At 48.1% G+C, this 26,349-nt stretch overlaps 1 protein-coding gene across 4 annotated transcripts in view; it reads right to left on the bottom strand.

The window, feature by feature from the left end:
* Positions 1-7,824: 7,824 nt before the first annotated feature.
* MTA1 (metastasis associated 1) overlaps positions 7,825-26,349 on the bottom strand; it is a 74,703-nt gene continuing 56,178 nt past the window's right edge. The window contains exons 18-21 of one of the 4 annotated variants that reach the window (XM_041479036.1): positions 21,412-21,423; positions 16,565-16,596; positions 13,573-13,724; positions 7,825-9,504 (exon numbers count right to left, since the gene is read on the bottom strand). In XM_041479036.1, coding sequence (XP_041334970.1) covers positions 9,366-9,504; positions 13,573-13,724; positions 16,565-16,596; positions 21,412-21,423 — 335 coding nt within the window. In that variant the 3' untranslated portion in view covers positions 7,825-9,365. The remainder of the gene's footprint in view (positions 9,505-13,572; positions 13,725-16,564; positions 16,597-21,411; positions 21,424-26,349) is intronic. The other 3 variants (XM_041479037.1, XM_041479038.1, XM_041479039.1) reach the window with 3 other exon arrangements.

Raw genomic sequence — 26,349 nt, 5'->3', positions numbered from 1 at the left:
GAGCGGCGCCGGGCTCGGTACGGCTCGGTACCGCCCGGCCCCAGCCCAGCGCAGCAGGTGTCCGGTCCCGGCGGCGGAGAGAACACCCCCTGCCCTCTCTCCCGTCCCCAAAGACCAAAGTCGGGACACGAGTGCTCCCGACTTCTCTTGCCTGGGAAAAAAACCTCCATAATAAACAGGTTGTAGTTGAGCGACGCGATTTGTGGGTTTTTACCGGCCCCAAAGGCGCCGGCCGGGAGCCTCCCCGGCTGAATCCGGCCAGCGGCCGCCCCCGGGACATAAGTGGGGGGTGGCGGTCCCGGCCAGCCGCCGCAGAGGGGCTCGGGCATCTCCCATCCCCCGCGGGAGCGCGCAGCTCGTCCCCGCCCCAGCCCCGCTCGCTGCCCGGCTCCAGCGCCCGCATCTCCCGGCTCCCGGCGCCATTCCGTTCCGTTGCCATGGAAACTCCCATCTCAAAAACCCCTCCGGCTGCGAAGGGATGCTCAGGGAGCCGTGAAGCCGCGGCGAGGACAGCCGAGGAGCCAGGATGCCATGGCGAGGCAGGGGAGTCCCTCTGTGCCCGGATGGTGCCCCGCGGCGGGGCTGTGGTGGGCGCAGGGCAGGGGGTGACAGGGCTGGTGACAGGGGCGCAGGGCCCGTGGCTGGGGAGCTGCCGTGTTGGTAAACACGACATCTGCCGCGCCGCCAGCGCAGCCCTGCATTATTCATCAGCCGTGAGCCTGGCTCTGCTCCGCCGCCATTGTCACAGAATTCCTTTCTGTGCCGGCAGCTGGTGCAGCTGCCGAGCGCCCGCCCGGCCCCCGGCGCACCGACAGCCTTGGGAAGGGAACCCGGGGCTCCGGGATGGGACAGAGTGACCCTGCCGGCGAGAACGGGGGCCGGGGATGCCCGACAGTTTCTCCACAGCCCGCGCACCCCGCTGGGTTGGAAGGCCCAGGCATCCCTGTCACTCCTCGGCCAGCTGCTGTCACAACAATGTGTGGCTTTGTGGCCGGCGGGGTCCCTGCGCGGGGGCAGCTGGCAGCGCTGCCTCCGGGGCGCCCCGGGAGGGGCTCAGCCCTGCGTGTGCCACCGCAGAGCCGGTGTGTCCCAGCCCAGGCCGGCAGCCACCAGGGCAGGAGCTGGGGATTTGTGGAGCTTTTGATTTCCAGAAGAGCAGCTGCCTGCTCCAGAACAGTCCCAGAGCACTCCTGTGGGTCCCTCTGTGGCACCCGGTGTGTCTGCAGCCTAAAGCCCCCCAGGGCAGCAGGCAGGTGCCAGCACAGCATCCCTGTGCCTGCAGCAGTCTCACACACTGAGGGGACAGCCTGAAAAGGGTCTCCTGTCTAAATCCTCCACATTCTGAGGCGGCCTCAGCTGGTGTTCCAGCCCTGGGGGCTGAGGGGTGCAAGAGAAGGAGGAAGAGGGCTGCATTCACCCTCTGACCTGTTTGGGGAGGCCACAGGAGAAAGCCTCGGCTCTGCCACGCTGCAGAACCAGCCGGCCAAGGGCTTTTCACACACGGAGGCCGGGGGGAATTAAGACAAATCACCTAAAGGTGTGAATCCCTGCCTGCAAATGCGCTAAATCCCAAGCGGATATGCTGGTTCAGGAGCAAAGTGGCTTTAGCTGGTCGTGTCTTAATCTTCCCCGATTTAGGCTCGGCAGGCTCCTGCGCAGAGGGCAGGGATGTCCTGGCGCCGCGGGGACAGGTGACTCGGGTTGCACAGGCAGAGCGAGCAGGGATGGCCGAGCTTCTGTGGGGACAGCACGGCCAGTGCCAGGCGGGGACAGCCTGCTGCCGAGGGGACACAGGATGCTGGCAGGGGGGTGGTGGCACGTGAGAGACACCCCTGACCCCGCTGTGCCTCTCCCCAGACATTACATTAAGAATTTTCACCAAAGGATGAATTTTCCGTCAGAAGCTGGAGGGCCCCATCCCTGCCCGGGGGCCGAGCTGGAGTTTCCCTGGCAGCGGGTGACAAAGCCGCCTTTCAGCGGCCACGGGAGGTCTCTGGCATGGGCCGTGCCCCCTGCAGCGGTGCCCGGGGGTGTCCCAACCGAGGGGGCCGTGTCCCCAGCGCTGGCACCCGTGGCGGGAGGTGACCTATTTTCCTCCGATGGCGCCGGCCCTCGGGATTTCCTGAGCCGCGGAGGGCAGCATCCTCCGGCCGGCACATCGCCCTGGGGCACGGCCGTGCTCTGGCCGTGCCCGCGATCCCCGCTCCGGGGCTCTGAGGGGCCTTTCCTCAGCCATAACGCGAGGTTTAACCCAGCCTCTTCCCTCGGGTGCTGCGGGGAGCGGAGCAGGAGCCGCATCCCTGCAGCATCCCCTCTTCAGCTGGAGCTGAGACCGAAGCAAGCACATCCTAAAGCTGGTGCCTGTAGCCCTTCCCCGGCAGCAGCAGCAGCCCCAGGGCCCGGCGGGGGCTGCGGGGCACGGGGGATGCTTTGCCGAGTGTGCCGGGCTGGCCCTGGAGCAGGGATCGCCTCCACCGGGAGCCTGCAGAAGGTGCGAGGCTGGGACCTCTGCCCAGGGCAGGACAACCAGAGAGCTTTGCACAGAGATTAAGGGAAAGTGAGGAATAAATAAGGAATAACTCCCTTCAGGCTGCTTCTCCTTTGGCTCACCTCTCTCCCTCTCCCCGTGCTGACTCCCCTCAGCTCTTTTTTCTTCATTCAGATACAAATACCACAAAAACTGATGGACCAGACAGAGCAGATCCTAAGGGGAGCTGGGGCTGGAAAGCCTTCCTCTGCTCTCATGTTTTCTGGCACCTAGGAGCCCTTGGACTTGTTACAGGGCAAGAAGAAGCTGGAGGGGAATAGAATAAGTGGTTATGGGAAAAGCCCCTGCTGCTGGCTTGGTGTGCCCAAAGATCAGTGATCCCTGTGTGGCCTGCAGACCCTTGGCAGCGTGTGCAGCTGCATGCCCAGAGCCCTCTGTCCCTCGTGACAAGGTCACCCCAGGGTGACATACTTCTCTTTTTTCTACCCCTGAAACTCCTGTGTCCCAGACACAGCCCACAGCCAGGGGCTGGTGGTTAAGAATGGCTTCTGCCTATGGCAAATAACAGCCACTGCCCACGGGCCACCCCAGCTGTCACCAGTGTTGCCTCAGATCCTTGCGGTAGGCAGGAGTTTCATGGGAAAAGTGGTTGGGCTTCCCTTCATGGGCTGGGAGCAGTTCCCTGTAATGGGATGCAACAGAAAGAGCCTTTCACAAAACCTGGCAAAACACTTTTTTTCTTATTTCATTTATTCTCCACAGCCCTCCTGGATGTGCGGCGCCTGCCAGCGTGGATCTGGCTGTCCTACACGGCGAGCTGGGGAGCGCGAGCAGGGCGGCACCCTGCCTGGAATGGGAGAAATCTGTCCCCCAAAACGAGAAGCCCGGGACTGCCTGGGGTGGGGTGGCAGCCACACAGACAGGGGACAGCCCCACACACACCAGGAACCCGGCCTTGCTGCCGAAGGGCGGCCACAGGGTCAGTGCACAGCTCGGGAAGGGAGCACGGCGGCTTAGGAAGGATTAGCAAGAGACGGGAAGATGGAGGAGCAGAGGACGGGCGTGCCGAGGGTTGGCAGGGGCTGGGGCTCGTCAGGCAGCACATGCCACTGACCGGAGCTCGGCACGTCAGCGCCCGGCCCCGGCGCCCCGGCCCCTGCAGCTCCAACCATCCACTTGTCGCTCTCTCCTTTAAAAGGCATCCGAGCCCCCGCCGATATCGGGCAGGGCCGATAGCGCTGTCACGCCTGCGATAAACAGGTTTACAGATTTTGTCCTTGCCATCTGGAATGGATGTCCCCATTGTCCCCGCTCCCGAGGGGCTGCGGCTGCCAGCCCGCCCCGGGCCAGGAGGATCCCAGCAGGCTGCACCAAGGGGACGAGGATGCAGAGCTCGGTGTGAACCCCCGTGGGGCAGGCGCGATCCCTCCGTGCAGCGGGATCGCAGTGGGACCAACCAACCAAAGGCAGGAAAGCAGCTGGAGAGTCAGAGCCGTGGTGGGACTGCAGAGAGCAGCCAGGGGATGCCACTGCAGAGCTGGCACTGGCAGCTCTCCCCCAGGTTTTCCAGGGAAAGAAAGGGTGTCCCAAGGAACGGGCTGTACTCAGACCCAGGCTGCAGTGGCAAAGTTCAGCTCAGGGCAATTGGACATTAAGCCCTCCCAGTGCCACGGCCCCCCCGGACATGCTGTGGCCAGAGGTCGGGCTGGCCATGGCGCAATGTGGCTCTGAGGGCTGGCACAGCAGCAGCAGAAGCGTGCCCAGTGGCAGCCCAGGATTCATGTGTCTGTGCCCCACATGCACACCACCTCCAGGACAGTCTCAGTGAGCCCCTGGGCGAGGGAAGGACTGGACACACATAATCCAGCACCTCACGAGTGCTGCAGCGTCCTCACAGCACCATGTTCTCCTTCTCCATCAGCATCACCCACCCACTAGGATGCATTTGGCCTTGGGTCCCACTAGACATTATGGGCATCTTCCTGGGATGCAGGGAAACCCAGCCTGGCTCCTCTCCCACAGGCTCCACAGGTTCACCTCCCTCCTGTCCTGCCTGGGGGCAGCCGGAGCACAGGCAGGGAGAACAAACTCGCTCCTGCTCAGATGGAAAATCTCTGAACTAGCACAACTTGGCTGAAACCCTCCGGCCAGAACCTGTAAATCTGCTCCCCGTGACGCTGCCAGCATCCCACGGAGCACTGGATCCAGGTGGAGAGTCCCCATGCAGGAGGGAAGGGAGGAAGCTGTCTGCAGAAAGATGCTGAATTTATGTTATTCATTCTCATTCCAGGAATGTGGTGAATGAACTTGCAAAGCCCAGGGCAGGAATCAAGTGTGCTTCAACCCTGACCTGCCCTGACTTTCTTCCAGGCTGAAGAAGAGGTGGAGACAAGCCCCAGCCCCACAACCCATCTGAATTTACTGTGTGTCTTTTCTTGAGGCAGATTTCCTCCTCCTGCACGGGTGAAACGTGATCGTCAGAGACTAGACTGAGTCTTCCACCAGGTTTTGAAGCCGCTCAAGCAGGGCAAAACCCTTCTGTCAGTCCCCAGGGAGGGAAGCGAGGGCAGGAGGGACAGGGGGATGTGGGCCACCCCAGCTTCCTCCGCTGGGAAGGGCCATAAACACCATCCACACTCCAGACACGTTCATATTCTGGGGATCACGGCAGATCCCATCACTGCTGCCTCTTGCAGGCTCACCTTGAAAGGCACTGACTACAGGTACAGGAAAAACCCCAAACAAACCCTCTCTCACCAGCTAGAGAGGGCTGTCATGCCTCGACTTGCCTTTCTGCAGTGATCTTTCCTTTCTCCCTCTAATGCTGCTGCCAGAGCTTATTTGGGTTAATGGTGTTTTTCAGTCTGTGCCCTCTTGGTGGGTTAAGGAAAATAGGAAAGATTCAAGGTCCAGTTTCTGTCAATTAGTCAAATTCCTTCCTTCTCCTCATAGTCAAAATCTGCCAGATTTTATTTGTGCTCTTCCCACAAATCCCGTGCCACTACTCATCTCATGCCCCCTGTGAACAGGTGAGTGCCCCCTCCTCGTGTGGCAGTGGGAAGCAGCTCGACTATGATGCAATCCCACCATCCCAAAGAGCCTCTCCAGCTTCCCAAGGTCTGGCTTGTGTAACGCACAGAGAGCCAGAGCCTGCAGCAGAGCTGGCACCAGATCCAAATTTCCATTTCAAAAGAAAATTTCAGCGTGTATTTTGCTTTACGACTCTCCAATAGTGTCCCGCTTACAGCCCTCCTCCCACAGCAGGAATGCCAGGTTTGGAATTGTTAGTTTTGGTCATACTTTGCTTTTTTTCACATTGTTTCATCAGTGCTGTTACGGTCAGGGCGCTGCCTTCATGTTACAGCAGCAAAAGCAGAGATGACAAGGAGCTGCTACTGACAAGCTGGTAAAATGCAAAATGTAATGTAAAAAAGCGCCCCCAAAACACCAAAGTTAAGTTAAAAAAAAAATTAAATGTGTAACAAAAGCATTTTGGCATAAAGTATTGTAGGAATGTTTGGATTTCTGTTTTGTTTTTTAAATACTTTCCTGAGCAGCTTCCTGCTTCTTTTTAAGCGTGTAAAATTGCAAGCATGGAGCTGAGTCTGGAGGTCAGCATGCTCCATCCATGTGAGCATGGAGCACAGCCCTCTCCCAGGGATCACAGCTGAGCCTGTGACATATCTGCTCCCACGTCTGCATGGCAGAGAGGGGAGTGAAGGATTGGGATGCCAGGGCCACACAGCTAAGGGAAAATACCCAAATGCATGTGGCAAAACTTATTACATCCCAACAGACCTGGCCTGCTTCGGGTGGGCAAGCACTTCCCAGCTCCAGGCTCTCCTCCCCTACAATCTCAGGGGCTCTTTAGGAGGTGGGAAGTAATGGAAGGAAGGGACCTGGAAAATGGGACATTGCCCCAGCTGTATGAGCACTGCTCTATTTTGACAAGGCTCTAGAGCAGGAGGGTGAATAACCAAAGTCAATTCCTGCAGCAACAGCACAGGAATGTGAATACAGAGGAGAGGTTGGCACTGGAGGGGCTGTGACAGCAGCAGCTCAAGGGAGTGACCCCTCAGGCTTGTATAGGTCAGTGCCTGGACCTACCACTCCCTGCACTTCCCAAGAGCCAGTGTTTTCCTTTGGTGGCCAAAGGGATCTTCCAGCCCCTCCTCCCAAGCTGGTACAAACATAAGCCAGTGAAACAAACACATGGCAGTGGAGTCTGCTAGCACACGCCAGAAAACAGCATCTCTATTGAAGGACACGCAAGTGTCCTTCAAAGTTAGGGCAGCACAGGACGTGCTCTCTCTCCTTGCCTGGACTCGTTCCCAGAGCAATCTCTGGAGCCGCTCCAAGAAAGCTTTTAAGTTGTTGGAAACCGCAGGGCTGGCACCCCCAAGTGGTTCTTGTGCTCTCGGTGCAGCCGGAGCCGCCTCTGGCCGAGCTCATCGGGAGCTCAGCCCCAGCGCCCGGGATCCCCAGCACAGCAGCAGCCCCGGCACCGCGGGCTGTCCGAGCTCCCCCAGCCCCGGCTCAGACACCGGGGTTTCCAACGTGATGTGTTCAGATTTCCTTTTGCTACTGAAAGGAATCCACAAGAGCACTTGCCCTCACAGAGACAAGTGTTACAAAACCCTCCTGCAGCCGGTGTTTCTCATGTACAGAGGGTTAATCCTAAGGATTGATGGTGACAAAGTAAAACTGCCAATGGTCACTAGTGCTGCTTGCAGCCTGAGGGCTTTTGTGCCCTTCCTGAGTAGCACATCCTTCAGGAACGGCTGTCCTGTCTCACTTTTAAGTTGTGGACAGGAAACCCTGACCTGTAGCACAGGACACACTCTGACCTGCCAGGGTGCACGGGTCCTCACAGCCACGGAGTGAATCTTACCGCTCCTGAGCGGCAAACGAGAGCAAGCGCGGAGCCCACGCTGCTCACCTCGGAGGACAGAGCAACGCAGGGCTCGGAACTGCCCTCGGCTCGGGCTGCTGAGCCCCAGGGATGTCCCTGTGCCACACGCCAGAGGCAGGCCCAGAGCAGCAGCACCGGGAGCTGCTGTGGACAAAGGGCTCATTCAGAGGCCCAGCCCCGCATCTGCTGCCGGTTTGAGGAGGAGGAGGGAGGGAGACGCCTCTGAAGTGTAAGGAAATGTTTAAACTGTACAGGAGAGGAATCAAACTATGAGTGACTTGGACTCTTGCCATGTACTGCTGGCACAGGGACCCTGGAGAGCAGAACACGGCCCAGGGAAGGGACGGAAGGTGCAGGGCGGTGTGCCCCAGGCACGAGGAACCCAAGCGAGGGCGGCTGTTTCAGAAGAGACAAAAAGCAGATGTTTCACAAAATCTCACTTTCCAGGTTTATTAAGTAAAGTTAACTGAATTGTTTTCATTTTGTGGGGATTCCTTTCCGTCTAACCCGGTGGGTTAACAGAGTTGCACAGAATCACGGCTGGACTGTGATAACCCAAATACAACTTTGGCTCATCTCACTGCTGACACATATGGAATGACTCGGGGGTTATTACATGCTGTGTCTGCTTGAGGCAGGTACATGTACAGATCAGCACAAGTTGCAAATGATAGTTTACATCCTTTCAAAACCGAGCAGGGCATCCAGCAAATGCACTGCCGTGAGAAGACATGAAAAAGAAATTATACAGACTTGCAAATACATAAGAAGTTGAAGAGATGCAAGAAACCTCAAACACAAGAAATGTCAAGGGGGGAAAAAACCACTTAAATTCAGACACAATGTGTTCAAATGAAAACCCAGCTGTAATTTAAAGTCCCTTCAAAATGGGAAACGTACAGTAACGCAATTAAAGAGAAACCAGGTCTCATCCTGGGAAAACGTGTCCAAAAGCACTGATGCACAAACAGGTTCAGAGTTCTAAGCAAAATGTCCCTGGGCATTGGTGTACTTGACTCTTGGAGCCAGAGCAAAGCAATTCATTACACTTGCTGGGCCTACTGCTGACAGCACGTAGGATCCCAGATGTCACAGAGAAGGCAGCACGCAAATGCTGGTTACTGGGAGAAATGCCACGGGCCACACCTCCCAGAGAGCAACTAGAGTAAGGACACCTAATTCTGGTAGCCTGGCTCCACTGCACACAATATTAGTGTAATGTTCTGCAAGGTTCTTCAGTTCTTAGCTCACTCCTTTCTCAGCCTGAGTTGGTCTGTCTTGTGCATGAGCACAACTGGCTGTGCAAAATGATCCAAAAAACAGAAGGGACAGGACCAAAGAAAACTGGCTGAACCTGGGGCTGGCTTTCAGCTCCTATTTTCAAATATCAGTTAAAGATTGGAAATTTATCTACAAAAGAAATAATATAAATGAAATAAAAAAATGGCACCGTCCACAAAATTAAAAAAGAAGAGAAAAGAAAAGAAAAATCTTACAACACAGCCTCATAAAAATGGCTTTGCAACGAGAGCTCAGTCACAAAATGAAGGGTTCTAGCTCTTCATACATCAGAAGAGGAAACAAAGCTAAAAAGTACTAGTCCACATTCTCTTAATAAGTTAAACTTACTTTCCCTCCCCCTTCTACAAAAGGGGTAGAAGCAAAAGGGAAAGGAGGCTACTAAAAATAAAAAAAAAAAAAAAAGAGAAAAAAAAAGAAAAAAAGGAAAAAATAAGGAAGAAAGATAGAAGGAGAGAGTGTGAGAGAAGGGGAGAGAGAGAGAGGGGGAGAGAGAGAGAGCAGTCTGTGGTCAGAGGCTCAGAGCAGGGCTGAGTTCCTTTTAAGGGTTTAAAAGATGCAAAACAGTTCCTCAAAAGTTCCCTCTCTTCAACAGTTAGCTCAATGCTGTAGCCATGGAAACTCAAGTAGATACTGCAGGAGAGATTGGCGGATCCGAGCCGGGCGTTAATCCTCGATGATGATGGGCTCATCATTCACGGGCTGGCGGAGCTGCACTGCCTGCATGGGCCGCAGGATAATCGGCTTGTAAGGGCGTCTGGCGGCTCGCTTGGCTTCCGAGGAGGAAAGCAGCTTGCGGATTTTCCTGCAGACAGCAAGGAAGAAAGGCACGGATTACAGAGGCACCGTGGGCTGCTCCGCTTCTCCAAGGGAGATGGGGCCCGCACACGCAGGCTGGGGCGGCTGACAGTGGCTCCTTCTGCAATGGGAAACTCAGATTCTCTGATTTATAACCCCCCAGTGAAGAGGAAACTGCATTCTCTGCTCCAGAATCCTTCCCCTGCAGGCAGAAGGCATTCTGGTCCAGCCTTGTAGGACCAGGGTCTCTTGCTGTGAATAGAGCATTGAAATAGTCAGGACAGCCGGTTTCCACACCACTGATTTATTCTGAATTTATTTTGATCATGTGCTGCAGGTAGCTCTGGGGAATCTTACAAAGCCAAGGCAACACCGACAGGGTGTTTCCCCTTCTTGCTTCTCCCACACTGCGTGTGCCCAACCCAGAGATGGGCAATATTCACATCTTGTACTTGGTTAAGGATTTCCCTATATGTACAAGACTGGCAACAAGTCCTATCAGATGCAGGAAGCTGTTTTCCATATGGAGAAAGACACACCACAATTTTAAAATTACCACAGTAAGTTAGACAGAGACAAATATTGAATGATTGCTTGTTTCTTTTTGTTAATACCAGGCTCAGAGATAAAGGAAGTATCATTAAAAAACCCCATCCAAGCCCAAAAATGCAGCAACAATGAAAAATGTACTGTGTAATTAAAATAAGGAATTCTTTTATACAGAGGATGTTGTGGTGGTCAAAGGTACATAGAGATTAGAAAGTAATGAATATTCCCAAGAGTAGTTCACCAGTACTCACTATGAGTCTTCAGCTCAGGAACTGGGGCAACAAGAAGGGTCTGATAAGGCAGCCCTGCCTTCCTTCACAGGCTCCTGACAGAACAAGGTTTTGGCTGACCATGAGAGACAAGAGAGGAAGGGCTCTACAGCCCACATTTCAGCCACCTATCCCCCAGTTTCATTTAGGGAACACTACTGGGGCCAAAACCCCCTTTTGTTGGTTGTGGTTGATTTGGTTTATTTGTCAGTGGAAGAGAGACCTTCTCACTGAGCTGATGCCTATCACTGTGCTATGATTTCTGCCTTTAAGATGTGATGGCTGCTGAAGAAAGTGGTCAAAATACCTCCCCCTTCCTCAAAAACTTACCCTTACCACCACCAGAACTGACAAACCATCAACTTCAGCTGAAGATTTTGAATCACTTCTTGTCAGGTTTGCTCATCTCTTCCCTTGTTTTTTTTTTTTTTTTTGCCCACTGAGCAGGACAAACTGCTGCACTTACACAGACACATTTTTTGTTTGCCCAGTGTCCTCATTTCTACAGCACCTCCTAAAACTAAAAGGCCACAGAGTGAGGAGAGGTGAAAACAAGCTGTCAAAGTGGTGGTGGGGGAGAGAAAAAATAAAATCTTGATATAATGACTTTTCCAAGATGTTTGACTGCAGTTGATCCACTTTCAGCCAGCAGAGCTCCTTGCAACACCCGTGTGTGCTCCATCAGCCATGCTGCCATCAGAAACACGTCCTCCAGCATTCTAGATTCTGATCAGGTCACCCGCTGCCTCCGCTTGCATGAGTTATAAATGCCAAGCTCCTTACTGGGAGCCTTCAATTCAAAAACTTATTCCTTTCATTTGACCAACTTTTCAAACTGCTCCTTCAGAGCCATACAGTTTTCCAGCACTTCTGTTGTGTTCTCAACAGAGCTACACAAAAAAAGGGGAGAGGGGGAGCGTGTAAAACTTCAGGGAAACCTACTTGCTGTGACTGCAAACACAGCCTGACCCTCAGCTGGAGGACGATATGCAGATATTGCAGCTAGATTGATTGCTACGGAGCCAACACAAAGCTCAAATTGTTTCAGAGCTCACAAACAAGTCTTACATTCCTGACACTGGAATGCAGCAGATGGTTCAGGGAAAAGTTAGAGGTGAAATGCCCGACAGAAAACCCGTGCCACTGACAATGCTCCATCGCTCAGGCTTCCCTGCTCTTCACAGCCTGCCAAAAATCTCCTTTCACCACTCATCACTCAGCTAAGCAGCATGGCTGTCAGACAAAGAAGCCTGGGTGTTTTTTTTTTTTCCTCTTCTTTCTCTCTCTCTCTTTTTAAATGGAAGTGATAAGATCTTACTGAGCTGATGTCTATCACAGAACCACGATTTTCATTAGAGTTGTGCTGGTTGCTGTGGGACTGATCCTTCCTGCCTCTGCCAGTGGTTCTGTATGAGCAGAGGATTCTCTATCTACAATAAATTGTTGTCACAAGCAACACCACACTGGATGAATATTGTTACAGTTCTGCCCAGGTCAAAGGGCAGGACCTTGTACTGACATGCTGCCACCACGCACCTGGTGTATTTCACGTGCCTTGGACGGCAAAGTTGTCAAGAAGAGCTCCCTAGATGCAGGATTATGAAACAAGCCTAGAGCATCTAAGGAGAGCATACCCTGTATCTAAGGGCTGTATACCCTGAGTCCACAATGGCACCTGAATCTGAGAGCTGCAACAGGATCCCAGTACCTCTTTATCAGAGTGACAGCAGTAGTAAGAAAATTGCTTCCCCTGAAAATTAAATCCTTCTCTCACTTTATTTTCAATTATATAAGGAATTCCGTATATAACTGCTTTCTTTCACAGCATCTTGCAGGCACAGAAAGGAGAAGGGAAGGACATGGCAAAGATATGAGCTGGTGTAAAATGCACAGTGGCATTAAAGGTGTCCATAGGAATAAGTCTGACCAGGAAATTAATTTCATGTGTCTTCTGAGTTCCAGCAAGGCGTTTCCTGCACTGAAAACTGATCATCCAATAGATCAGTGGTTAGTAACTTGAATGTTACTAGTATCACCTATTCTACAAAGCCCATCTTTCATATTAGGCCCACACAATAGTTCCTTGACACATGAAATGCTTTGCAGGTTAAGGAGAAGTTTGGAGATGCCAGGACTCTCAACTATGACCTTTGTGCTGAACAAATGAAGACTCAGAGCAGTGCCAAATTTAGAAGTGCCAAAAGAGACAAAGCACTAAAACTCTCAACCTCCTCAGTCACTCGAAGGGTTCAGACATCCAGTCCATCAGGTCCATCACTGCAAGTGGAGAGAAAGGTAAGTGGTTCTCTGCTGTTGGGGCACTCACTGATAGTGCAAGTGTTGATAACTCCAGGCTTCAGACCCAGACAGAAGCCAGACAGCACCTCTGCTGTCAGAGAGGGCTGGAAAGCAGGGCTGCAGCTTTGTTCTGACCTTCCTCAAGGTTACCCAGAAGGGAGGCATCAAGTTCTTGGGAGGAAACCACACAAGCCAATTTCTCTACCTTCTCATCACACCCAGGAACAAGACTCCCATGCTAGGAATACCAGTACTGGGAACTTTGCCTTAGGGATCGGGTCACATAGCTTCTACCACTCTGTCAGCAGTCTGTAAACAGTTTGAAGTGAAACTCACACAAGGAAAGTTTCTTCTACTATTTTTATCCTGTGGACAGATCAACAAGAAGGATTAGGACTAGCAGAAGCAGTACCACCAGAGGAGGAAGATTGACACTGTAGGGCTAAATCTCACTGCTACTGGTGGTAAATGCAAACCACTGAAAAATGAGTCAGCTCAGCCCATGGAACCCCTCTGTCACTTGCAGGTTTCAGAACCCAAACACACGTGGAAATGTCTTGAGGGGTAATGTGAGAGGTCAGCATGCAAGAGGACATGCAGAGCTCTGTGTGTAGGAGGCTCTGCTCCTCAGTGTCACCTGTGAGCCAGAAGGGCCCTAACCTGAGATGGGACCTGCGAGGACAGCAATGGGTCTGAACCAGTCACCTCAGTCTTCCTTCCCTTTGCATCCATCTCCTACAGCAACTGCTCTGGGAGAAGAATAAGAATCTGCTTTCTCTGGAATGTAAGTGTATGATTATTTCTCACCCTTTACCCACCTCAGCACTGGCTGTGGTCTCTGCATTCAGTTTGTAGCATCAGACCTGCTGACAAGACCCCCCTCTAAACACAATGCCAGCTGCAGCACCCACAAAACAACACACATCCCCTTAAATCCTCTGAAACACTACGTTTCCTACCTGGTTTCTTCAGTGGCCATGTAAAAAACATCATCTGGTGCATCAATCCAGTTCATCCTCCTCCTTTTCACTGGAGGCATGGATCCACCACGAATTAATCGGACTTTTGTTGGGTATGATTTCCCATTGAGCAGCAAGTTTCGGCTTGGTCCCTAACGTGATACATAAAACAGCACAGTTATGGCCTGCAACAAACCTGCAGCAACATGTGCTAAGCACTCAAAGGAAAAGAGAATTAAAGTTTTTGTATGGCTTGCTGAGAGTTTAAGGTAAATACCTCCCCCTCTGGCCCAGGACTGAACACAGAATTCACACATAAGCAATTGTTCACAAGCAGTACAAGTCAGGCGCCTTCAAAATGCAATAGGACAGCAATACTTCAGCGACAGGACAAATAATAAATGGAAGGCATTGCTAATAATTTGTGGCTTGTGTCTGAAAGATGACATCAAGTTCAAAAGACTGAGCATCAGACTTAGATTTCAGCTACTACCATAAATCTGGAGCAACTCTATTGATTTCAGGGAAGGAAATCTAGATACAGAGCAAATCGAATACAAAAATCAGAATTTACAGTTATTCTGGAATACCAAACTTACCAGTACCCCTTTTGTTCTAGCAAGGTCAATATTTAATGAGTATAGTATAGAATTAAATATGTTGTTGAAAACAAATGTAGTACTACAAAGCTTAGCAGCTTTCATGATAAAACCCTTTTAGTACTGAACACCACATATTTCCTGTAACAACACGTTTGCTTTGCGAATCAACACAGGCATCATTTTCCAGACTCACACTAAGCCCCTTACACTCAGCTGGAAAAACATGAGCTGTTATTAAGAGAGGTGCAGATGAAAGGGAGCAAAGTGTTAAGCTTCTCAAATGCAGCTGTCCTTGATCACTGAAGTCCAGTGCTGCTGCCCCTCTTCCTGCTGATCAGGACATTGAGAAATCCAACTGAAATCAGTAACACTGAGCAGCTGGGAAAGATGCAAAATGAAGGCCCAGAAAATTTGATATGCATGAATTAAAGCTGGTCAGAAAACACCTTGGTATAAAGTCAACTGTGGTATTTCACAGGCCATCTCCCCAGATGCACCAAGGCTTCCCCTTCTGTCCATAGAATGGGAAACTGAGTGTTTGTGTGAGAGATGTCTGCCCTGGGAGACCCACCTCAACAGGAATGGTGGGGACATGGGGACTTCAAATCCTTTAGTGTCAGGTCATTGGAATAACTAACTGAATTTTAACACCTTGACTTAAAAAAGGAAGAATTCAGTCTAAAAACCAAGGGAAAAACCCAACAAACCCCTGTGTCTATCTCATTTTGAATCTGAGCAGAAAACGGAAAATGATAATGACTTATTTTTTGACCAGCCTTAATCAAGTGCTCTAGCAAGATCTGCTTCCTGTAGAACATCAGGGCTTTAGAGCTAAACAAACTCCCACCTTTTAAAACCCTAAGCTCTTTAAGACTGTTGCATACAAGTGAAATAATTTAATTTCTTAGTTGCCCAGCTCCATGTTACACAAGACAGCTTCAGTACCACAGCAGACCACCGAAATACTTCAACAATTGCTTTTAGATTTGACATTTGTTAAGCAAAAGGTTTCAAATAAAAGCTTTTCTGATGACTTTATTTTTACCCCCTCCAGGTTTCTTCAAGAAAATCCATTCATGAAGGTTGGAGTTATTTTTTCCATATATGCAAGATAAACAGGAGAACAACTCCAGAAAAAGTTATTGGAAATACCTAGAAAGGGCACCCCTGTGCTTCCAGGTTGCCTTTTCTCTACCTACTTGGTGAAATTTATTTCAAATGATACATCCTGAAATGAGGATCTTTAATTTTTCATTCACACGTGATTAGGCAACCAGAAATCAAAGCAGTTCTAGGAGTTTTACCCTAAAACACCTAAAAAGTATTAGGTCATCAGAGATTTCTCCCTCTGCTCTCAGTTGGTTTATTCAGCAGACACAAACAAGTAGCCAGTCTTCTCAGTGACATGGAACGAAGCTGAATTGATGGAGGAATACAATTTACCATTCAGATGGAGGAACGAACCAAAGGAATGCTCTGTCATTCCAAGCAGCCCAGCAAACCCAAGTTCTGGCCTCCCCTCAGGCCACTGCTCACTTCCCCAGGCACGGTCAGGTTCAATAAAGCCTGTGATCACTGTGCAGTGACCATCAGTCACACCTGCTGCTGGCTGGCCTGTGTCACAGGGACCCTGCTGACACTAATGCATTGTGGCACTTCAGCTAACAAGGCAAGCTCCACTTGATCAACATCAGAAGATCATTTTTGGGGGAGAAAAAAATGTATGCTTGAAGTTGTTTCCCATAAGTCACGTGCAAGGCGGAAAAGGGATGCACAGCCTTTGCACCGGCCCCTTCACAATTTAGTGAGAAAGCATTCTGCCAGAGACACATCAATCAGACTGGCTATTTGCTTCTGTCCTTTGATTAAACTCAGCACAATAGATGAAAGGCTACAAGTATTTTTTACTCAAAAAAAAAAAAAAAAAGAAAGAAAAAAAAGAACGTAAAATACAAGCATTCTCAGCAGGTAACTTGCACAACAACTTGCTAAAAAAATTTTAAAAGAAACTGTTTTCCAAACAAACCCTTCCATCATTTAAACCTTTCTCCTTCAGGGAAACACATTCCACCTAGAAACACATCCCAGAACTTTGCTGTAAGCAGCCACTCAGTTTCTGCATGAGCAGAAACAAAACGCTCTGTTCAAAACAGGATCTCATTTATAGATATAAAGATAGATAGATTTGAGGTTTAAATTGTATTTAACCACTAAGATGATTCAGATGCCCCAAAATAGTTTTTTTTTTTCTTTTTCAGTGAATTGGGAATTATGACCAGCTGCAAACAGCAAAGGTGGAAGTGAAGCACTACAGTTTAATGGGGTGTTCTATCTAGCGTGGGTTAATAATTCTTCTTTTCCCTGTTTTGGTTAAATGAACATTCTCTTACCATTTGTCTGGTTTGTCCGTGGTTAGGCAGACCTAACAAACAGGAAAGAGAATAGAGCTGGTAAGACCATTGCTTTTCCAAGACAGAAAAAAGTACAAAATCAAAACACACGCAGCTATGATTACAACTGTGTTGTTTTGCTCAGCCTAGAGCTGCCTACTGAACTGACTTCTGCCCTCCTGGAAAGGCGACTGAGAAAAGCCTCTTTGGCAACGTGGTTTGAAGAGCAGAGGCCCCGAGTCACAAACACGTTCCACTCGCCCAGTCTCTTCTCCATTTACTCGAGCCTTGCTTCACCACTAGCACTAGAAGCACACCTCCTCTTTCAGATCCCAGGCTTGCTGTGCATCTGGGGAAAAATCTGACGTTCTCCTTTAGTCTGAGGAATGTACTGACGTCAAGAAGGAGAAAGGGGAAGGCATTATTCACTGTCAAGGCAGCAACAAACAGAATCTTCCTTATCCTCCTTGGGTCTCCTGGGAACTCCTCAGCTCAGACGTCAGCTACAAGCTGTTAGCAAACAGTGTACCTGCTGAACCTGCCACAAGTAAACACCTCCTGAGGCACAGAGCACAGCCACTGAGCTCTCACAGAGCCCTCTCCCAGGCACACACAGCCCCAGGCACCACGGCTCGCTGGGACCAGGTGCTTTGCTGTGCTATCAGGAACCCTCTCACACTGCCCTCAACCACACTGTGCACACACAGGAGCCTGCAGGACTCAGAGCTCCTGGGATCTGAGGGAAAGGTGTGCTGCTGTAAGGCAGCACAGACTGGCCTGGGAGACCCAATAAGGCTGCTTGCTAGCTCTGCTTGGTTTTACAAGATACATGTTCCCAGAAAACACCACTTCATTAGCATCTGCACCAAACCACCTTCCTCAGCCCCTTCTCTCTGAGAACCAAAATGTCAGTGCAGCAAATCCAACAGGTACTACAGGACAGGCATCAGCAAACACCACTGCTGACTGCAAAAGGTCTCAGTATGAATTCTGCTTTCACATCCATGGGATCTTTGAACCTTCCCATTGCTAGTGAGTTAGCTGGGATTAAAAACTTTTTAAAGAAAACAGCAAGAATGAACTTTCACAGCTCATGGTCTGTATTCCAGCAGGTTCCTGGAAGTTTTTGTTGGTAAAACGAAACACACTGTTCTTGCATTGAGTATGACAGGAAACACAGGGAACAGTAGTGTCAGGAGTGAGGAGGGCAAAGCAGGGGACATTTTCAGAGCAGAGTATATCACGATATACCACACTAGAATCATCAGTTAGATCAAGTGTATTTTCCATCCTGTGTAGATGTTCAAATGGGAAGACACATGGTTTCAGTTCTTGCTGCATTTCTGTGCCTAAGTATCCACAGAGATGAAGAAATAGCTGCCAAAAAATATCTCCACCAAGCCTGTAGGACAGATGTACCAGGCAACCAATAAGAAGGCCTGTAACAACCCTTGGATGTTGACAAAGGCAGTGCAGGCACCAGATAATAATTTGTTTTTACATGGGAGCAACCACAGTATCCAAAACACAGCTGTGAGCAGCTGTTTGGGATGGATGGATGGATGGACAAAGGGCTCCATGGATGCTGGGAAACAGCACAGCCAGCAGGATGCAGCCAGAATCTGTCATCTTCAGAGCTAAGCTCCAGCACTTGTTACTTTCTTCCCCCTTCCATAACTGAAAGATTATGTTTTCTCCATTCACAGAAACTCTGAGATGTAAATCAACTGATGCTAGTCCCTGGATTGAAGCCACATATTTTCTTTTAACCACACTCCAGATCAGTTCTTTTCTTGTAGTAAGAACATCCTTGATGCCAGAAAAGACTGTCCTGATATGTGGCTGCTGCTGCCATGACTATTGCTGGATGTACAACAGACAGTAAACAGTGCTATTTCCAAGCACCAGAATTAAACCAGAACATTCCATGGGATGCCAGCTGAACAAAGACTGAGCAGAACTTCTGCATGCTCTGAGCCCCAAAGCTTCAGAGCCCTCACGCAGCACAGAAGCAGTACCAACGATAGGAACACAACTCCCTCCCAAACTGCCATTTCTAGGATAAAGCTGCCCATGACAACTTTTTGCTGCAATAAAACAGGACACAAAACAAAGCTACAGCTTCAATGCAATTTATACCCTTGCTTTCACAGCAAAAAGGTATCAATTAGCATATTAATATTGGTGAATTAATCCATGAATTTTCACTTTAGTCACACTTCAATAACTGGAGTCTGAAAGAATGAAAACAGGCACTAAAATGACCTTATTCAGTTTGCAATTAAAAAAAATATCACAGAAGAGCATATGCAGCCAAAGCACTGCTATTAAGTGAGCAACCTCTATGCACAAACACCACCAAAGAGAGGCACAGAGACAGCACATCTGTACCCCACTGTGGAACTGCTGGCAAGTCAACAGGATGCATCTGGACTGGAAACAATGGATTTTCCCCCAAAAGTTTTTGGTGGCTTCTGTGTGAGAGAGGAAGCCTGTAAGACAGGCACCTCTAAAAACTAAACCAATCCTGTGTCTGTGGGTGAGTGGTGGCACAGGCAGAGAACTCACCATGTCAGACTCACACCTGCCCCATGTGCCTGCTCCACTTTCACAGATGAAGATTTGAGAGATGTCTCTCCATGCATCCACAAGCCGGTTAAAAATAAGAGAGCATAAGAATTTAAATCAGGAGCAAAATACAACAGTTCTGGCAGTTCCTCTCCAGAAAAAAAAAAAAAAAAAAAGTCTGACTATATTTTAAGGAGGAATATCTAGAGAAGACACAGGGTAGAAAATGTGATTATTCCATATGATATCTAAGGTCCAACTGCTTGAATTTGCACAGCTCCACATCAGCATCAACACTGGCCTCCTCCAAATGACAGAAAAATACACAAACAACAAAAGGAAGTGTTTTCAGGATTGACCAAACTTCTAAAACCACAAGTGTAAAGGTATACAGTGACAAATCTAAGCAGGTCTTCCACTCTTTTGCAGCCAAAGAAATTGAAATATACTCTGAAAACTCCAGACTAAATGTTAGGGATTTTTTCCATAGTATTGAAAAGAACCCAAAGCTGTAGAAAATCTCTTGCCATCCAATTCCTCCTCTATACACTGAAATAAAGAGGAAGCCTCAGAGGATAAAATGAAGACAAAGTTAATTGAAGCTATAGCCGCAGAGAATCATAAATGTCCTTTGCCACAGCCGATTCCACACCTTACTGAAATGGAACAGCTGATCACTGCAGAGATTACCTGGCACCCTCAGGGGACGTCTGCTCCCCACAGCTCAGTGCCAAGCACCTCAGAACTGCTCCTCAAGCTAAGCACAATCAGAGATTTTGGATGAAAACCAGTCCAGCAGGTTACTATGCCCTAATGATCCCTTCATTCCCGAAGTACCAAAGCTGCAGGTGAATACTTTCTCCCAAAGAAATACAGGTGGGGAAGGACTGCAATCAAACAGCAAAACAAGTCTGTTACTGCTGCTACTTTGCAGCTTTGTGTTATCTTTCAAGGGTGGGGAAACCACCTCTCAGTCAAGCAACCTTTTCTAACAATCTCATGTCATTTGAATCTCATGCTTTTGGATCTGTTTAAAAAAAAATATAAAAAATTGAATGAGAGAATGCCCAAACTTCCAGCAACAACTACAGCACTGCCCCAAGAGCACGCTGTGGGAGTAGGGAATAGCTGGCACCCACAAACACAGAGAAAGGGAGAATCTAATTTCCCAGTGGAAAGCAGACCAGCACATCTGGTCCCACTGGATGCCTGACTCTAGACATGCTCTTTGCTGCTCCAGTCCCATCCCCTGAGACTCAGCACCTCAGTGGCACAGTTCCAAAACTATTCCCACTGCTCACATTCTGCCTGCTGTTTTGCCAACACCACACAACACACAGCTGCCACGTGGAGAAGCAGGAGAGCCTAAACCCTCAGCAGTGAGCCCAGTGCAGGCTGAAGCACAGGGATATTCCCATGAAGTTACTACAGTAAGCTTCAAGAAGCTGCTGAAGCATGGAGAACTTTCTGCTTGGTCAGAAACCACCCAGTGCTTTTCCACACCTGAACATACACCCTGCTGCTGTGCATTTACAGCCCATTTCACAGCCTGACACAAGCCTGTACAGAACTGACCCTCGTGCCAAGGAGCAAGAGAAGCCCAGCTTCCAATTGGACACAACTTGGAGTTGGTAAACTTGTGTTTACTAGAAGTTACTAACTACGATCTTCTGCCACCACACACAAAAATTGCTTCATCAGATGGCATTTGTTTATCCAGAAGTATCATACAGAACATGTAAATGCACTAAGACTCAGAAGCACATCTTCAATCACAACAAACGCAGAGAGTTTCACAACCAGTGACTTCACTATTGCTTTCTAAAATCCATATACCCTTCATGTGCATTTTCCTGTGCCAAAAGTAATCCTCCTCCTGGGACTCCATCCTTCCCAGCAGTAACAAAAACATCAACAGTACCACATTTGTGAGTAAGCTAGGAAAAAAAAATAAATTCATGCATGAACAAGGCTTGATGAACAAGGATTTCACTTCCAAGTTATTGTTTCACTTGAGTCTCAGTGTGTTGACATATACACAAACACACTTTTTTGCCAGCTTGCAAGAACACTTTAGCACCCCTGCCTCTCTTATAACTACCTGGAGTGTTTTACCACTGTTTGTGTCCACCTTCTAACAATCAGAGGCTACAAACTTCCAGAAATGCAAGCCCAACAAGCAGAACAGAGCATAAATTGAGCCAAACACCACCTAGACTTAATATTTTCTTAAAATTCTGTTGTACATAAAAACAATGTTAAAATTGCAATTTACTTACCTAAGTAAGTTCCTACCAAGATTGGCAAAGGAAAAGGAAAGAAAAGATTTAAGGTTAAAAAAGGTAAAGATTCAAGTAGTTCAGAATACAGTAGCTCAGCCCCATGCAACAAATAGAGATACACAGACTGGTTTGGCTGTAATGAAACATAGAAGTGATCACAGTTCTCTGTTGGACAGATAAAACCAAGACAACATTAAACACACAGTAACTCCAAATGAGAGATTTTGCAAAGAGCAGCTTTAATTTTGGATGGGTAAGTGCTGGTCTGTACCCAGCTCCTTCCACCAAGCCCTGCCCATTAACATCACTGGATTTCAACAGCACTTCCTAAAATGCTTGGTCCAGCAGGTCACACTCACTTGCTGTAACCACAGCCCCTCCCAGATGATGTGTCTGTTCATGCAAGGCTGTACCTCCTGCTACAAGCACCTCAAGAACCCTGCTAATATTTTCTGAACAGTGACATCCAACTGCAGAGGGCCAGCAGCTCTCCTTAGATAAGCACATTGAGAAGGGAGAGCTGCTTTCTGTCTCGGGGTTGAGTCAATCAATACTGTCCACAATATGCCAAAAAGAGCATCATGGTGGATTCTGCCTGGCTGTAACACACCAGGTGGTTAAAAAAAGAGGAGACAAAACTATGTACCTCTCTGCTTTAGGATTTGCTGATCCAAGCTATCTAAACTAGAAAGTACTGAATTATTCACTGTTCTTAGCATCAGGAGTATTATCATCATACACATACCTACATATATGTGTGTGTGTATGTGTTAGAGAGATATATATATGAATGATATGTGTCACATATTCCACTCAATTACAAATTCAGGCTTTGTACTATCCAGGGCACTTGCAATTCTGCCCTTGCTCTGTTATACATTAATTTCCTCTCACATTAATTACACCTGCTCTCTACCATTGCCTTGGGATATGCACTCTCCTCTCAATCAACATTTGCATCTTATTCCATGCCATCACTCTAAACGAAATAGTTTTCACTAGCTGATCCACAGAACATGATGCCCATCTGCTGATTTTATTTTCAGATCTTTCTTCACAACACCAAAAGAACCTAATAAGAGTATCAAGGCTAAACTGAAAGCAAGTGAAAATTGTTTCACTTAGCATCTGAATACAAAATCCCATATGAAATCCTCAAAAATAATAATTACTTTAGAAGAATAACCTTAAAGCAATAAAGTTGCACAGGCACACGGTTCTTGGGGTCTCCAAAAAGCAGTTCAAGCAACTTGACCTTGTTCCCAGCTGTGCTGCAGCTGGCACTGAACATTTGCTCTCTTGTCACTAGTCAGCATTACTGGGGTCTGGATTCCAACAGCTAAAGCCAGGCCTTTTCCCCAGCACGCCACCATTTACTAAAGGACCAACACTCCCTGCTGTTTACAGTAATTCCTGGATGGGCACATTTTCATTGGCTGGTTATCCCTCAGTTTTTAGACAGCTGGGGTCACTGATGATAAAGGCAGAACTTTAATGCAACTTATGCATACAAGTAAGTCCACATTTTCTGCAAGTCTAAGTCAGCCAGAAAAACTATATATATATATATATGTATGTGTGTGTGCATGTAAATATAAAATATTGAGATAGTTTTGGTCCCCTACATAGCTGATGTTAAAGAACTTCCCTATCTTTCCACCTTGAAAGCTGCTTTTGTTAAGAACAGTTCTTCCACTGCCATCCTCATCTCTTGATAACTGAACTAAGGCCATGCCAGGCTGATGAACGCTTCCACTTTTGGTTCATTCACTTTTCCCAAAAAGGACGTGAGAAACAATGAACCATAACATGTTAAATTATATTGACATTCCATTTGGGTTTAGAAATCCCCAGCAGCAGAAGCAAGGTATTCCAACAGTTAATTAACCTCACTCAAAAATCTGCAGCTCGTTTCCAGCCAAAGTCCCCAACTGTACCTTCTGGCTACTGCAGCTTGTTATTCCACTCCCAGCTAGACTGAAAGCCCCCTATTATACTTCTGCTGTTCCTGTCAGCAGAGACAAGCATCTACAACTTCCACTTGGATAGAAGCATTTTCCATTATACAGAGTGTTTTCCAGTCCCTTCCCTGTTTTCATGTCTCTTCTATAAACCCTCTCCAATTTTCAGCATTCGATCCACCACCATGTTATCAATGCAAGTTTGTTGCTGGGAAAAGCCTTCCCTTTATTGCAGCTACTCATTCATGTTCTCCCTCTTTCTGCCAATTTTAGGAGTGCATGTGATGACCCTGAAAAACAATTTTGATTAGATGAAAGCCAGCATAGTGTAAAAGAGAGGGGAGAAAAATAAAAATCTAACAATGGTCTCTGCCCTCCCCCAGCAGGGATTTGCATAGCCAAGTACCACACAGATCCCACACTGCATGGCTGTAAGGAATCAAGTAAACAGGTTCCTGCACACAAAACATCCTCTCTTTCTCTCCCCAGAGGAAGTTTCATGGCAAAGATTGTCAGTTGAGCTCCAGAACACCAATGGAAAAGCAATAAACTACAGATTTTTTAGCATCTCACTCTACTTGACAGCTTATGAGACTCCATGTACTTTTCATGTTCCAAAAATAGGATTCTGCAGCAATTTATCCATGCTAAGTTAATGTTGAAGAGAGCTGGGAAGTGTACTGTAGCCTAATGATGCCTCCAACATGATTTAAAGAGGAGGAAAACAAAATAGACAGAATTCCAAAGGAAAAATATGAATTACTCCTTGAATTTCAGCAGTTGTCATGTATAAAGATGTACCTTAATGCTTTACACTATACAGACACAAGCTGCTACCTGGCTCTTTCCTGCAAATAAACCTCTTGATTATACTCTGCTTTACAACCTGGCCTTGAAGAAAGCCTTACGAAACCATCACATGCCATCATTTCCAGTGTTCAGGCTTCTCCCCTGTGTTTGGAGGTGATGGCCCAGCACCACAAGGCTTTTATCACCAGCAAAGAGACTTCAGCTAAAGCCCACCATAACAGTGTCCACTGTTCCCCTGTAAGACTTAGGCACAGTGACCTGTCCAAACCCTAAAATGTCTTCCAGGTGCCACCGACACAGCACATCATCAGGAAGCAGAAAACTCCTGGATAACAGATACAATTTTGCATTAGGTTAACATCTCTTTGGAAATTATTTAAACACAGGTGGACAAAGTGTCTTCCTGAACCTTAAGTTGTGCAGAAAAAATATTTTCAGCCTCTCTGTGCAGATATGCTAACACCATCTCTTTTTTTGCAGTAAACTCTCCTACAGTGACCTAAACTAGTCAGCATGTCAAGAGGAGATGGGAAACAAGAAAAAAATAAAGGAACACCTCCAACTTCCCACAGTATCTATGTAAATGCAGAATCTGACCAGTTATAACAATTCAGGCTTACTCTCATTAATATTTTTCTATTATTTTAGGTCAACTATAATCCAAAAATCAGTTTTTCTGGATAGGTGGGTTTATTTCAATCCTTTTATACTCACTCACTGGCTCCTAAATTCTGGCCACTGTCATTCATCTCTTCTTCACAGCAGTTCCAGCTGCTGCCCTTCCTGCCAGCAGCCCCCCAGACTACTAAGCCTGGATGACTCCATCCAAAACCAAGGAGAAGCTCCAGTGCCACAATCCCAGTCCTTTCATGGCATAAGAAACCAGTTGTATCCATGCCCATAACCAGCAAGGTTTACCAGCTCACACAAAAGGCATCTGGAAACCTGTGCTAAGAGGCACCAACACACTGACTGGCACCAGGACAGAAAGAGATCCACCAAACTTCCACCATCTGCTTCCCTGTGCCCAGCAGATCTGGATCCAAGTTCTTTAAATGTTCTTTCCTTGCAGGTGGTTCCCTTCCCTCTCGGTCCTTGGCAAAGCTTCCAGCAACCCAGGCTCAGGAAACATTACAGATGCAAAACTGCAGCGTAGCAAACATTTTCCATTCACAAATAAATCTCAACCAACAGGTTTAAGCTGAACTGCTCACAAGAATATCCAGTTAACACTCACTACCCCAGCAGGTAAACAGATTCTGGGAGTGAACTGGATTCTGCTGCCTAGCAGTTACAGGAACAAGTACTCCAGCAACTATTTCAGTGGCTGGCTGAGAACAGACCAAACAGGTAGAACAGCAGGTGCTCGGGAAGATCCAGACCCTGCACAGCTACACACACCTGCTTCAGAGAAACACAAACTCTGAGGAACAGGTACTTTTCCAAAATCATCTTGCAGATGGCTCCAGCAACAGTTATAACTGAATGGAACACTAAAACAGAGATCCTCCATTTCCAGAAAATCATGTTGGGTTATCAGGTCCAGTGCTCTCTGCAGAGAGAGCCTTCCAGAGGGAAGGATCTGTTTGTTCTTCTACTTCCCTCCTCTGGGCCACAACATCTCTGAGCTTCCCAAGTGTGTCATCTGCTGAGGAGGACATTCAGCAGGGAGCAGCAGGTCTGCCCATAAGCAGGTAGTCACCAGGAGCTGTGGAAATTCAGTGAGCTACTCTGCATCTACATCCCTCATTACTGTACTGTACGAAGCTTCTGAGGAAGCCAAACTGACCAGTGCAGCAGGGTTTTGTTACTCTTCCCAAAAGACAAGCTACAAAGCACATACAAACTCAGCAACAGGGTATCAAGGAATAAATTCCCAAGGAGAGCAAAACAGTAGAACAACCCCTGTCCTTACTGCTGTATTCTCCACATGCATTCATATTTGCATGCATGTAAATACGGGTAACAGCCATCCACTGTCTCAGCCATGAAACACAAAGATTATCATCAGGGCATGCAGTGCTGGCCAGTTCATGGCAACATGTAAGCTTTTGTGTTTGACTGTTCACAGTGACATTTTGTGGTTGTCTGTCTCCTAAATATTCAAAATTGGTCTGTTCTACTACATTTGGTGAAGTGACATCAATAAGTTTCCTGCATGATC

The sequence above is a fragment of the Pyrgilauda ruficollis genome, unplaced genomic scaffold, assembly GCF_017590135.1.
Source record: "Pyrgilauda ruficollis isolate IOZ18807 unplaced genomic scaffold, ASM1759013v1 scaffold47, whole genome shotgun sequence".
Taxonomy (NCBI): Eukaryota; Metazoa; Chordata; class Aves; order Passeriformes; family Passeridae; genus Pyrgilauda; species Pyrgilauda ruficollis.
This window is presented reverse-complemented; position numbering and strand designations above follow the sequence as displayed.